The 14477-nt window shown below is 62.7% G+C and overlaps 1 protein-coding gene across 1 annotated transcript; it reads left to right on the top strand.

Moving 5' to 3' along the window:
* The first annotated feature begins 2240 nt into the window (after window positions 1-2240).
* On the top strand, window positions 2241-7596 carry SNAI3 (snail family transcriptional repressor 3). The gene is made up of 3 exons (XM_072945926.1): window positions 2241-2316; window positions 5060-5650; window positions 7415-7596. Exons 1-3 carry the CDS (start codon window positions 2241-2243, stop codon window positions 7594-7596), a joined length of 849 nt encoding a protein of 282 aa, XP_072802027.1.
* The last annotated feature ends 6881 nt before the right edge of the window (window positions 7597-14477 follow it).

Genomic DNA, 14477 nt, shown 5'->3' with positions numbered 1-14477 from the left:
CACACCAGGGTGCAGACCTGCACACACGCTGACGCACATGCACACACAGTGTGTCCCTCCTCGGCCCCCAGGTCACCTTCCGCAGCTCAGCGTCTGGGACTCTGCTGTGCGTCACGGCTGCAGGTGAAGTGCCAGTGTCAGAGGCCCCACATCGCACAGGGTGTGCCCACTGAATCCCAGTTTGAGAACAAGTGTTGCCTCTAACAACCGGGCCCCCAAGGGGACCAGGCAGCTGTGAGCAGTAATGAACCCCCTTCTGGGAGCGACCAAGCACACACTGGCCACCAGTCTGGCCACATGCTGGGGGCTGCAGCACTGGGTCCGAGCTTCCAGAAGTCCATGACCTTGGACAGCCACGGGGATGCCCAGGTCAGGCTGTCCAGCCACGCTCACCCTCCCTCGGCGACCACTCCACACCCTGACACGGGGGCCATGGTAACTGGTGCCGGAGCCCCGGGACAGCTGAGCCCCACTGGCAAGGCGTGGCACTAAGCGCTGTTCCAAGAGTCCCAGGTCAGGCCCACCCGGGGTCTTGTTCTCTCACCTGCTCGTCTGCACCTGAGACACCCCAGGGAAGGGTGTGCCTGGGGCCGTGCTGTGGGGGGGATCCCCATGTCCTCCACTGGTCCTGCTCTGGTCTGGCCTGGACACAGCCCTGTGAGGCACATCCAACAGTGAGCCTGTGAGACCACAGGAGGGCAGTTCTGAGAAGTCGGCAGGGACCTCAGACTTCCCTCCGGTGGCTGCCTGAGGCAGCCCTCCGCAAGGAGCGCTCCACCCCAAAGGTGCCTCAAGGCCCCTGGAGGCCACGGGGGTGCTTCCAGGGTGACAGAGCAGGCTCTCCTCAGCAGTGCTCGGGCACCCCGCTACACCATGGGTGTCTCTCTGGGGATTAAGGAGGGCACCTTGGCCGGAGGCCCGGCCAGCTATCTGCAAGCGTTATCTACATCTCGGGGGGAGAAGGGAGAGAGGGTATAAATGGAAAGTTTGTGAGGCCACGGAACAGGTGAACAAGCAGAAGCCAGCCACATGGCCTCTGACATCCACACGCATGGCAGCGTGGTGCCAGGCCTCGCCCACGAAAGGGACACGTGCCTTCTCGTCTGTGTACCGCCTGTCTGTCCCTCCACGCGCCCTGACCAAGCGGCAGCAGCCGATGCCTCGTGTGAGGCTGGAAGTGCCGGCCCGGCTCCCACTCCCACCACTTCCCAACTTCTCCAAGCCTGTTTCTCTTTGGCAAAACCAAGGGAACGTAAGACACTGCGACACAGGCCCCCCTCCATCTCTCCACAGCTCTTCTGCCCCCAGGCCCACGGTGGCATAAGGGCACCAGGCTTCCACGTGGCGTCTGGGCCGCGAAAGGCAGGTCTGCTGCACAGCCATGGGCGCGTCTGGCGGCTCTCGGGGGTGGCACTGCGTCCCCTGGCCCGGAGGCTGACCTCACAAAATGGCCACATCAGAGGGAACAGACCCCCAGGCTGGGCTCAGCCTTTACGGCACTGAGGACTCCAAGGAACATCGAAAGAGGGACAAGGCTGCTCCAGGTCACAGACCAGGCTGCTGCAGCCAGTACACACGCTGCCCTCTGTGACTCAAGTGTCTGAACCCCTCCAAATTCCAGAATTCCAGGCCGTGCCCTTTCTCCTGCCAAACGAGCTTTCTGGAGACCTGGGGCCAACTCCCAAAGCGCCTTCTCCTCCTGGCCTTCATCCCACCAGGAGAGGCCACTCTCCTCCAGGCCGGGGGACCGCCCCCGGCCCCCCCGCATCCAGGGCCACTCTGGCTCGTCAACTGGGTCAGCTCTGGAGTTCAGGGCTTGTGCTCAGCAATCCTACCTTTGCGGGTCTGGGCTGGAGCAGGGTTCTCCGTGGCTGGGCTCCGCGCACGCTCCCACCGCTGGACGGACTGCGCCGGGCTGGGCTTCTGCCCAGCCCTGACCTCTGCCCTTCAGTCCACGGCGAGTGGGTGCGCCAGGCCCTGGGGTCGGTGTGACTCGCGGCGCGAGCCAAGGAAGTCCCGTGGGTTGGACACGCGGCCACGCGCTCCCTCCCCCGCGGCCCGCGCACCTGTCCTGGGCGTGGCCCGAAACCCCGCCCCGCGGCCCCGCCCCTCCCCGGCCCCGCCGGGTGCTGGTTGGCCGAGGCGGCGCGCTATGCTAATTACCCGATCCTCCAGGCACCTGCGGGCGGCTCTGCCCGCGGGCGCCGGCGGACTCGCCGCGGGACCCGCGCGAGGGCACCATGCCGCGCTCCTTCCTGGTGAAGACGCACTCCAGTCACAGGGTCCCCAATTACGGGCAGCTGGAGACGCAAAGAGGTAGGTGCTGCGGGCTCCCCGCCACCCAGGGCTCCACTCCTGAGCGGCAGGAGGGGCGAGTTCCTCGGAAGCGAGGACACCTGTCCCAGGTGGGAGGAGGGTCCAGAGATCCTGGAGCTAGAAGCAGGAATGTGACCCGCGGGCACCTTGTCCACTTTGGGGATCTGGACCTCGAATCGGGGCAGACTGGGTAAGGTTTCTCTCTCCGCTTAGAGAAATTTCCAGGCCCCCAGTCACCCTGGGGGCTCTCTCCCTATGGCCTCGTGCTCCCATCCCAGCAAAGGGGACATCAGAGTCATTCCTGGTGCAAGAAGTTTGATAGGGTCCCATGGATGTTGGGGAGAGACACAAAGGGTGACCACCAGGCTGTCCTCCAAGGGCCCACCAGAGCATCCTGGCTTGAGCAGTGAGCAGAGGGGACAGGAAGAGTGACCCTGGGGCCCTGTGGTACCCAGGCCCAGCCTGCGTTCCACTGGGCTCCTCCAACGCCTCTTCACACCTTCTCTCCCGCCTCCCCTCACCCCAGTGGAGGTTGCTCAAGGCAGGCTGGGCTACGGGGCTGCAGCTTTCACCCAGGTGGGGAGACGGGCGTCCAGGAACCAGGACAGTCCGCTCATTCCCATTCCCTGCTAGGCACAGGGACATGGGAAGGTCCCAGGGCAAAGGCCTCTCTAGAGTGGTCGAGCCGTCCCCCAGCTCTGCAGCTCCTTGGGGTGAAGCCCCTCTGGGGGACTCGGAGGGGAGGAACATTAGGGAGGCCAGGGCCCCCAGTTGATGCCCTCTCAGAGCCCTTCAGCCCTCTCAGGACTGGGGGGGTGCGGGTGGTGGGGGAGTCCTGGCTGGTGGGTCCCTGAGTCTGGGCTGCCACCAGGGGGCACATTCTAGGGCCAGGATCCTCAGTCACACTTTGAGATCCAGTTAGAGTCACCACCAGCAATCTTATAAAATGAAAAAGAACAGAAGCCGTCAGAGCACAGTGCTCATGGTAAAGGAAAATTTTGTTTCAGATATATATGTGTAATGAAAATTAAATTTACACAAGTCATAGTTTCAAAAGTTCAGAAACCATTGTCTGGAAACTGGTCCCACAGTGTACCCTGCCTTACCCCTGAACGTGCTAGTCTAGGCGGCTGTGCACCAGTGGCTGGAGGAGAGCAGCCTCAGAGCTGCCAGTCCTCCTGCCCCGCTCCCCTCCCTTGCCCCCCACCGGTCGCACCAGCTCTCTTTCTGCCCAGCAGTTACCGCAGGTAGACCTGAGATGCTGGATTTGGGCTTCCCTACTCTTCACTCTTAAATAAGGGCCTTTTTAGGCCTCCCCAGGGAACCCCTGAAGCCAGAGGGGAACTTTGAAGTCTCTTCCCCCATGGATCTGAGCTGCAGAATGAATTAAAAGTCTAGCTAACCCGGGTATCCCCTGGGGAAGCATTTAAAGTACCGGCAGGAGCACACGGTCAGTAGCACCTGGCACTGCTGCCCCTGCCCCAGCCTCCCGCTGCAGTCGGCACAGGCCCCCCGACAGGGGCTTTCTCCACGGTGATGCCTGGGGCCAGGCAGAACCTCCGAGACTTGAGGAAGGTGACTTTTTTTCTCCATAGAGGGGCCTGTTGTGAAGCTTCTCTGTGGAGTGGGGGGTCCTGGACTCTCCGGAAACCCCAGTGCCGTCTCTCCAGAACCTCCCTGGACATCATCTCTCAGCCAGTCACTGTCCAGCCCCCACTTCTGGGAGGACAGAAACCTGGCGTGTTGACTTTGTAGTTGGGAAGACTGGGGTGGAGGACGACGAGTCAGGACGGTGGAGTGTGAGGACCTTCCTTAACTTTCCCGCTTCTCTGCGTCCTCATCAGCGCTTGTAACCGCCTGTTTTCAACCCTACCGGTGCTGGGGCTGTGACGTGGAACCTCCGCGCAGCTGTACGCTGCGGCCCTGACGGCTAGGGGTGTCGAGCGTCGGCTTCTTCCCGCGCTTGTTGGCCGCGTGTGTATCTTCTTTGGAGAAACGTCGGTTCACGTCGTCATGTGTCTTTTTATCGCTCGGTTGTGGGGGTTCTTTGTCCGTTTCTGGACACTAACCCTCCCCAGATGTCTGATTTGCAAGTCTCTTCTCCATTTTGTGGGTTGTCTTTCTCCACGCACAGCCTTGGCACGCTTCTAGAAATGGCCAGGAATTGATGGCAACGCATGAAGGACAAGAAACGAGCTGAGGGCTGTTTGGAGAGCTGGGCTTTGGGGAAACACAGAACTCAGCTCTGCCTGCTGGCCTTTTTGCTCTGGGGGCTCCTGCCACCTGGGTCCAGCATGAGGCGTGCTGGACCACAATTATGGGAGCGAGGCCGGGAGACAGGGGTCCGGGACAGACCATCTTGACTGGAATATCCGCAGGAGCTGTGTCCACCCACATCACGACGGGCGAGGGGTGACCAGGAGATGACTGGAGGCTAGTTAGTTATTGCACACGTTGCCAAGCCCCTTGAGTTAACGCTGCGTGGGTGCCCAGAGGACTCGCCCCGAGCTGGTCCTGAGGTGGGCGGAGGCTTCCTTCCTTGGCCCCTGAGGGCTGCTGCGAGGTGCTTCTCTTTCCCTATTTTTAAAGGGGAACTGAGATTCCTGCTCTGGGCTGCAGCCCACACCCTCACACGGGGCTGCCCAGGGCTTAAACGGCGGGTGTGGGGGTCGCTGGGAATGCCAGTCGGGAACACGCAACACGGGGACTCAGGGCTCACCTGTGTTGTCCTCTCCCCTCCCAGACATCAGTGGTGCCTGTTCTGCCTGCGGGGGGCCAGTGGTGCCCCTCATCTTCCCAGACAAGGTGGCCCCGTCCTCGCCTGGTGACCCTCCCCAGCCCTGGGACCACGCCTCCGTCATCGCTCACACCTCCCTGCCCCTGCTGTGCAACGAGGAAGCTCTGGGGGCTTCAGGGCCAGAAGCCCTGGACGTCAGCCGGGCGGACCCCCGGGCCGGCCGGGCCCTCAGCGCACCCCTCAGAGACAGCCTGAACCACCTCAACCTGCCCCCGCTGCTGGCCCTGCCCATGCGCTGGCCCCCGCTCCTGGGCACAGACGGGGCCCAGACCCCAGGCCGCCTGCTGGGGGCTGAGCAGGCCCTCCACGGCCACAGACCTGCCCACGCGCCGGCCAGGCTGGCCAGGCGCCGGCAGCTGCGGTGCCCCCTGCAGGCCCAGCGCTGTTTCACCTGCCAGTTCTGCGACAAGGAGTATGGCAGCCTGGGCGCTCTCAAGATGCACATCCGGACACACACGCTGCCCTGCCTCTGTGCCGTCTGTGGCAAGGCCTTCTCCAGGCCCTGGCTGCTGCAAGGCCACCTCCGGACCCACACGGGTAGGCGCCAGGGCAGGCGAGGGGCTGGTGGGGCCGGGGCTGGGCCTAGAAAGGAGGGAGGGCCAGGCAGCCAGCCACACAGGGCTTCTGCTTCCCAGCGTCCTAAGGCTGCGGCACAGAGGCCCACACACCCGGGTCTCCCTCGCAGTCCGCAGCCAGGAGTCCACGATCGAGGTGTCGCAGGGCCACAGTCCCTCCAGGTCTGGTGGGGAGGTTCTTCCTGTCTCTCCCGGCCCCTGTGGCCCCAGGTATTCCTTGTGGCCAAGTCACTCCAGTCTCTGCCTCTGTCCCCACACGGCCTGTGTCCACACTGATCTCTTGTCATAACAACACCAGGCACATGGCATTCAGGGCCCATGTACTCCAGTGTGACCTCATCTCAACCTGACAACATCTGCAAAACCCCAGCTTCCAAATAAGGCCACACTCACAGGTACCCAGGTTGAGGACGTGGACGTATTTTTCTGGAGACACGACTCGGCTCACAACACCTGGCTAAGCGCAGGATGGACACTGCTCACAGGCCACGGCCTTCCAGAATTCTGGAGCAGCCGGAGAGGCGAGGAGGCAGAAAGGCCTGGCTTGGGGGTGAGGACCCCACACAGCAGACGAGGAGAGCGGGGTGGTTGTGGAAGAGTCAAGCAGGGGGTGGAGGGCACATCCTTCACCCTGCAGATTACCAGCACTGTCCAGGAAGAGCAGAGGGCCCGGCGGTGCCCAAGGGCAGCCAGTGGCTGAGCTGGACCTCAACCCAGGCCACCATCTTGAGTCCAGGACTTTGTCAAGCACACAGCGAAAGAGTGAGAGACAGGAACAGAGACTCAGCTCTGGGCCTGGCGCTGACGACACACACGTCTTGTCACTGGAGCCTCCCCGACCCTCAGGTCATGGGTCCATGAGTCACAGCCCGGCAGATGACGGAAAGTGGGGTTTTGCAGGAGTCTTTTTCCAGGTTGGAAATCCATCCGGCTTTCCTTGACCCCTCGCAGAGGGTGTCCCCAGGCACCCTGCCACACTGTCAGGGATCCATGCCCTGGGCTGGGATGCAGGCGTCAGGCAGCAAGGACGCAGAGACTGCAGGCTGGTGCCTCCCGGGAGCCTCTAGGGCTGCAGAACCAGAGGCCACTCCACGCCGGCAGAGCTGGACAGATGACGGTCAACAACCCTTCCTTTTAGACTTGCCAGGGTCAGCCTGGGGCCAAGGTCCCAACAGAAGGACCGTGTGCAAATCCCTGGTCACCCTCATGGAGGCGGCCTGGAGGACACGGGACTCCCCCCGGCCCCGAGTGCCTGGCTCTTGTGCAGGGCCCACTTGGAGATGCACTCGGACCCGGGGTCACTCCTTCCAACTACCTGTGTGGCAGATTCTGTGCAAGCCCCATGGGTCCCCTCCACTGGCCTTCAGGGGGCAGGGCAGCTGCCAGGAGGCTCCCAGAGCACCTGCCGCCCAGGGCTGGTGGCAGAGGCCCCAGGAGGGCTCCAGCAGAAGCCGGGTGCCCCAGCCAAGGTCTGTGCAAGCCCTTCACTCTTGCACGACCCCTCGGCCCCAGCATCTCCCCCTGCGGCAAGTGCCAAGGCCCCCGCCCCTTATCTCCGAGGGAGGGGCAAGGAGATGAAGGCATTACAACCTCCACGAGGGACTGAGCGAGCCTCTGCGGTGGGGCACGGGTTACTCACCCGTGAGTCTGGGTGGCCTTCTGCAGTGTTGTCCTGGCCGCTGCAACAGGCCACTCCGAAGGTCACCTGTCCCCTCCCCTCCCACAGGTGAGAAGCCCTACGCCTGCCCTCACTGCAGCAGGGCCTTCGCCGACCGCTCCAACCTGCGGGCCCACCTGCAGACGCACTCGGACACGAAGAAGTACCAGTGCAAGCGCTGTGCCAAGACCTTCTCCCGCATGGCACTCCTGGCGCGGCACGAGGAGTCTGGCGGCTGCCCCGGCCCCTAGAGACGTGAGGGTTTGTGCAGGCGGGGGCAGGGCCTCGCCCCCAGAGCCCACTGCCCCTGGAGGAGCCACGCGTTCTGGGGGGGCGGGGCCCAGCGCGCGCCCAGCGGCGTCTCCTTCCCTGCACGCAGGAGGGGCTCTCTCCTGGGGAGACTTCCACTGAGATGGGAGCCTCCATTCTGCTCCTCCCACTTACGGCTGCTGGGAGACAGGTCTCTGGCACCAGGATGGCTGCCCTCAGGCTGACGGGCAGGGCTGCCCTGGATCCCTCTACTGCAGATGAACAGTCTAGCCGTCCGGTCCACCTTCATGGGCAGAGCCGCCTCGAGGCTCACCTCCATCTGCCTCATGTCACGCGTGCACAGACGCACCCCCCACCTCACTAGGCTGTCCCAAAGATGGAGCAGCAAGAGGACTCACAGCGGGGGGCTTGGGCTATAAAGGGAGTCCCCATGGCCTGCTGTGCTGCCCCGCGGAGGCGCCTGAGCGCCGACAGAGGCCCACCCCCGGCAGGACTTGCGGGTGATCAAGGCTCTTCCGGCCAGTCAGGGAGCACTGCGCTGTGCAGTGGTTATGGGACGGGGCCTAGGCGAGCCAGGTGCCTTCCTCTGGAAGAAGAGGTGAGGATGAGAACGGGGCATGAACCGGCACCGGGCGTGAGGGCGCGAGTGTCTGCAGAGGGAGTCACCTCCCCAAAGTCTAATGCAGAGTCCGTCCCGCACCTGCAGCCCCTCTGCTAAACACACACACACGTCTTCACTGCAGCCTCCTCCGCGAGGTGCCAAGCCCACACCGCCTGCCCACAGTGACCCAGCCTCCCGCCTGCCTGGCCGAGGCCGTGTCGTCCCCCAATCACGCGAGCAGCTGGCCTTTGACCCTGCCTGAGATCCACGCCTTCCCAAGCTGACTCACAGACCAACACGAGACCCCATTTCTTTCTCGCAGGTGGCCTTCCCTCACCCCCAGCCCCCAGGCGGTCACCCAGTGGGCTGCCCTTGCCCCTTGCCAGCAGGTCTGAGCCGCCTGGAGGGTGGCATTCAGGAATGAGGAAGGAGGCCTGAGTCTAACAGAGATGACCGAGTCCTTGACGCCGACAGGGGACACCTGCTCCTCTCTGCAGGAGTGCTGGCCTACAGTCAGCAGTTCCACGCTGGCCCCGGCCAAGTGACAGAGTTAAGCACCTAGGTCCTGGTCCCAGGATGGAGCCACACGGCAAGCAGCAGAGGCCCCGTCTCTCCACTCTGGGCCTCCAGACCTGCCGAGCCCACCAGAACCACGCCGGGCCATGGCATCCACTGCTCTGCAGCCCCAGCCCTGGGCCCCCCACCGGACGTGTCGGGGCTGAAGCCCTGGTGGCTGGTGTGATGACAGCCACTGAAGGGGCGTGGACAAATCCCAGAGCAAACTTGGCCTCGTCATTGGGCTTCTCTGGACCAAGGGTGACCTTGATGAAACTGTCCACCCCGGAGAGCCCCTGCTCCAGCCTGCATCAGACTGTATCTGCCGGTGAAACAAAGATCCTCTGTGAGGAAGTCTCCCTCACATTCCCAGACCTGCTGCCTTCCCCCTACAGGGGTCAGCCTCCCTCGAGGGACAGAGGGCCGGGACCAGAGGCTGGAAATGTGCCGTGTAGCTAACGTGTCAGTCTGCTGGGGCGGCCATAACAAATCCCACCGACCGAGTGCCTTAAACCACAAAAATTCACTCTCCCGCAGTCCTGAAGGCCAGAAGCCCGAGGCCGAGGTGCCGGCCGGGCTGGCTCCTTCTGAGACCGAGGGGGTCTTGTCCCGGCCTCTCCCAGCTCCTGCTGGTTCGCTGGCAGCTCTGATGGTCTGTGTCTCGTAGAAGCATCACCCCCATCTCTGCCCCGTCATGTGGGCAAATTTCCCCTTTCTGTAAGGACACTGGTCGTGCTGGGTGAGACCCACCTGCATAATCTCATCTGCCTAACTACAGCCACAAAGACCGTCTCCAAATAAGGCCGGCTTCTGAGGCACTTGGGGGTTAGGGTTTCGATATGAGAATGAAGGGCACCGTTCACCCTGTAACAGCTGATAAGAACACAGTTTGCCAAGAGATGCCTGGCGGGTCCCTGTACTTGGACTGAAGGAGAAGAATGAATCCTTTGCCCCCAGGCTTCAAAGGGTGGGGAGGGGAGAAGGGGGGCAGTCGGCTTCATGATGCATTTGCTAGAGTGCCTCCTCTGCAAGCACCGCGAGCCCCACTCCCTCCTGAGCACGCCGTCCTGGTCAGGAGCCCAGGAGAGAACGGGCCTCTGCCCTGCACCGTCTCCTGAGGTGCCCGGCCCTCTGCTGTGTGGGGGCGGCCTCTCCAGCCTCTGTAGAAGGCGAGACTCCAACCACGTCTGTGTTGTGCCCGAGCATCTCACTGGACTTTTTTTTTTTAAATGGCATCCAGATGCCTGAAGGAAGCTATATTGTAAATTGTGTTCTATTTCTGAGCCCCAATATCTAAATGAGGCAATGCACCTGTTGGGGACGGAGGAAAGGAATTTCACAGGCTTAAAATAAAGTCCACGTCTGCCCTTCTGTGCCGGCCCATGGAAAATGCTCTTATATTTATATCTGGGCTGGTGGAGGACAGGGTGGCGGAGGATGGGTTGGCAGATGGGGTGAAGGGAGGTCCAGGCACCTGCCAGGGTGCCGACATGGAGTGACGGCGGAGACGCTTCCCTCCGAGCAGGGCGGCTGCACTCAGCATGCCATGTCCCTCCACAGGGCCACTTCCCCACTGGCCACTCAGGCCTTGTGGCTTCCTGCTTCACTGTCCTCGTGGTTTTGTCTGATCACCAGCACTGACCCAGAAGGCTCACTTAAAATTCAGGTTTCTGAACCCCCTCTCAACACCCACAGATGGGAATTGGGAGGGGACCTAACCCCTGCTCACATTCGTCCCAGGTGAGGTGGGCACGGCCAGCTCTTTTCTCAGGGACCACTGTCTGGATCCCCCACATACAGGCTTGCTTTTCTCAACCCATTTTTACACATTACATTTCCACTTTCCTCCCAAAAGAAGGCCTTCTGACTGCGATACCCCAGGCACGCTGCTGGCACCTCTCCGAGGCGGGAGCAGGGCAGAGACAGGAGCCTCAGGACCAGGAGTTGGAAGCAGGCGTTTTGGTGACAGTCCAGCTACATCCGGGTGACAGCAGGAGCCTAAGAAACCTGCAGGATTCTGGACAAGAGGAGAACCACGTAACGAGCTGAGGGTGGGGACGGCGTCTCCACCATGTGAACAGTGCTCCCAGGAGGCGTGTGATGGGCAGTGGACAGAAACCCGCCGGGTGCCGCTTGTGCCCGGGGCGCGAGCGCCTGGCCCCGGGTGCAGGTCCAGGAACAGGGGACGCCCAGGGTCTCAGAGGCCTGGCTCTCTGCCCCGCTCCCCAGGGAGAGAGACCTCCCCACTGAAGCTGCAGGCGCGCTAAGGGTATGGCTTCCCTTCCGAGACCCAGAGTCTTCTATAAATACCATTTTGGCCCAGAATATTCTGGGGGTTCTCTGGGAGTTTGAAAATAGCCCACTGGTTACTATCTATACTCGGAGGGCCCACTCCTGGCCTCCACTGGGTGGCTAAGTATAGCTCCCTGGCAAAGTTCAGTGGAACAAAAGTTTCCAATCTCCATCACCTTGTGCACGAGGAGCCCTGTGGGGAGGGCGCCCGGCTGCTGAGGCTCAGGGGCACGTGGGAGAGGCTGGAGCTGACAGGGGTCTGCCCGGGGTCCTGCAGGCAAACGCAGAGACCTTGCCCGATCTGGACGGAGGCCTCTGGCCCCAGCCCGCAGCTCTGCTGGGCAGGATCCACCACAAAGCCCTGATTTCTGCTCTGGCCTCTGTTCTAGGATTCAGGAGGGACCTGGGAGGCTGAACAGCAGCAGAAATAAGATGTAACTGCCAACTCTAGGGAGACCTGTAACCTTTAACCCCCTGGACGCTATGTCCGACCGCCAAGTGCACCTCTCCTCCCAGCTGCCCCCGCCCAACCCGCTGAGCTGCCCGAGAGCTGGCATGGCCGGCAGAGCGCTGGGGAGGGCAGAAGGGGCGGAGCAGAGCTGGGCATGCTCACCTACGGCACAGCTGAGCTCGCAGGGACGGCGCAGCCAAGACTCGGCACGTTTCCAAAGAGCCACTTGATCCAAAAGCGGTCACAGCATGTCCCTCCCACACAGCGGTCCCCTTCCCACGCACCCACCAAAGCCCCACGTGGAGCAGTGGCAGCAGGGCCGGGCACCGGCACCGCAGGGCCACGCTGAGGAGGCTCGCGAAGACGCAGCACAGTCCTCACCAAAACGGTTCCAGGAAACAGCCATTGTCACAAGACGCTAACGTGGGATGGGCTCGTTACAGCCTTTAAGTGAGTTTAATAAAAATCCTTAAGAAACACCAAGTTTAACTTCTGAAATGGGCACGACGGTGGAAGCCCCCGCACGAGGTCCTCGGCCGTGCGTCAGGGGTCCTGAGACGCACAGCGCCGGCCCCCGAGCCTCACGCCTGACCCGCACGTGTGGACGGGAGCCCCGGGGCCAAAGCAGCGGGTTGGGCGGCGGGAGGAGGGGCTGTGCTCCTCTGGTGCCATCGGTCAGTTATCCGGGGCAGCTCTGCCGCCTGTTTTCTGCTTTCCCCACTGACTCTGGAAACGAGTTCCTCACAGGCGCGTCAGTGAGAGGATGGCCTGGAGCACACGACTCGGAGCCCCACGTTCCCAACCCCGTGTCCAGTCAGCTCCACCTCCGGGGTCGCTCTCAGACCAGCGTCTTCACCTCAACCCTCACGGCCACTGCCAGAGCCCACGTCCTCACAATTCCCCAGCCGGACAACGGAAGACCCCTCCCAGCCCCATCTCCGTCTGCAGTTCAGCCTCCACTCTGCACCCCAAGCAGCCGCACAACCCACTCCCCCGCCCCGTCCCAGCCTCAGACAGGCAGTCTGCCCCGCAGACCCAAGTTCAAGCCCATAAACCTTGGCACCCACACGAGGCCACTTCCTCCCACGAGGCCCTGCTGTGTGGTGGCCGCCTCTGTCTCCCACGTGCCAACCTCTGTCTGACCTGGGACAGGCCCCCCACCAGCATCGAAGGAAGGAGGGAACAGACAGGGAACACGTTAGACGTGGCTCAGTCTAAACAGCCCCCCCCCCGTGCCTAGGCTCATCTTACAGTCGTGGCTCCTCCCACCGCTCGAGAGGGGTCCGCTCTCTTGAGCCCATCACCAGCCCCCAGAGGCCCGCAGGCAGCCTCTGGGGTCTATCCAGGCCACGTGAACCAAGCCCCAGACCTATTCGCTGGCACGGCGTGTGCGGTGTCTGAAAGCAGGTGAGCTGGCTGCAGGCATCCACTGGCGAGGGAGATGCTCCCTGCACTGAGCGGCTCCAGCAGGGACTCCAGGGAGAAGGGGGTGGCGGGGCCTCCCAGCCACGTGTAGGCAGTAAGCGCCAGCGTGTCCGGAGCCCTTGTTTGAGAAAGCTGGAAGCACAGGGGCTGTGTTCTGAACTCCCGATTTCGCCAGATGTACACATGCCTCTGAAAGGGAGCTGCTCTCACCTGAGCGATTCCCTGGGGACGGTAACAAGCAGCAGCCACTGCGGGCGGACGTGGGCGTGGCACCAGCACGACCCCTCCTGCGGCTCCACCCTCCGTGGGGGAAGAGAGCTGCAGCAGCTCATCCACAGCCACACAGCAGGCCCGGGGTAGAGCAGGGATCCAAGCCCTGGCACTCAGGCCCCAGCCTGTAGCCTTGGTCTCTAAACCACGTCCCTGGTGAGAAAGCGATTCTGAGCTTTCCTTTCTCTTGGAAATCAGAAACAGGGCACCAGATCTGGATGGCAGGTACTGCCACTGCCCCGGGGGCCGGGGGTGAGGTGAGGTGGTCAGAGGATGGGCAGGAAGGGGAAGCCGAGGAGATGGGCTGGAGGAAGGGCAGCAGGACCCGCCCAGCGCCTCAGCGGTGACCTGGGTCTGGGAAGCCAGACAGAAAGGCACAGCAAAGAGAGGAAAAGGGAGATCAGAGCCACAGATACAGGGGAGGGTTTGGACAGGCTTCCTGGGAGCCAGCCAGGCTCAGGGACTAAACGGGGTGGCAGGTCACCAGCCTCACGCCTGACACACGGCAGGTGCTGTCAGCGCTCGGCCTCGCAGCTCTGGTCTCTGGAACCACAAGCCTCCAAGGGAAGTTAGGGAGTGGGGCACTGGTAGATGTGGCTGGAAGGCCCCTTGGGGATGCCCACCACCCACAGTTCCCACACAGGGGCTCTGTGCCCACTGTGCCCACACACACGATCACGCCCGCTCTGCTCCCAAGACCGGGAGACGGTGTGCTACCGCCCACGACCCAGCGCCACGACCCAGCGGTCGGAGTCACAGACATTCCTGTCTCACAGTCCTGGAGACGGGCCGTCCAGGTTCAGGTGTCAGAGGCCAGCTCCTCCTGAGGCCTCCCTGGCGGTGGACAGACTGCCGACTCCTGCCTGGTCCTCCAGTGGTCATCCCTCTGTGCGCCTGGGTCCCCTTTTCTTAGCTGTCCCGTCATCGGGGCCACCCTGCTGGCTTCAGCTTCATCTCCTCAGTAAAGACCCCGCCTCCAAACGCAGTCCGTTCTGAGGTCGTCTCTCTACTGGCCCCTCCTGTGCGTCAGCAGTGCCCCCAGGTGACCCTGGCTCCCGGCCAGCCATGCCACCTCCAACAGGCTCTGACAGAAAGGGTTCTGGGGCAAATGGAAGGGTGCTTGGAGGCCAGGACCCAAGAGAGGCCCGGACCCGAGAGAGGCCCACCAGCCCACAGCAGAGAGCAGACCCAAACGCGGTGGGACCTGGCAGCTGGGAGTGGACGAGGGTGGGGTGAGCCACCACAGGAGAATGTCAGGCCCGCGCACC

The sequence above is a fragment of the Vicugna pacos genome, chromosome 21 (assembly GCF_048564905.1).
Source record: "Vicugna pacos chromosome 21, VicPac4, whole genome shotgun sequence".
Lineage (NCBI taxonomy): Eukaryota > Metazoa > Chordata > Mammalia > Artiodactyla > Camelidae > Vicugna > Vicugna pacos.
The sequence above is the reverse complement of the archived record's forward strand: the minus strand, read 5'-3'. Positions and strand labels throughout refer to the sequence as shown.

Excerpts from the sequence above, each read along its gene's own strand:
- SNAI3 (XM_072945926.1), top strand. The coding sequence starts at position 2,241 with ATGCCGCGCTCCTTCCTGGTGAAGACGCACTCCAGTCACAGGGTCCCC. Across the intron at positions 2,317-5,059 it reads GCAGCTGGAGACGCAAAGAG|ACATCAGTGGTGCCTGTTCT; the intron begins GTAGGTGCTGCG and ends CTCCCCTCCCAG. Across the intron at positions 5,651-7,414 it reads CCACCTCCGGACCCACACGG|GTGAGAAGCCCTACGCCTGC; the intron begins GTAGGCGCCAGG and ends CCCCTCCCACAG.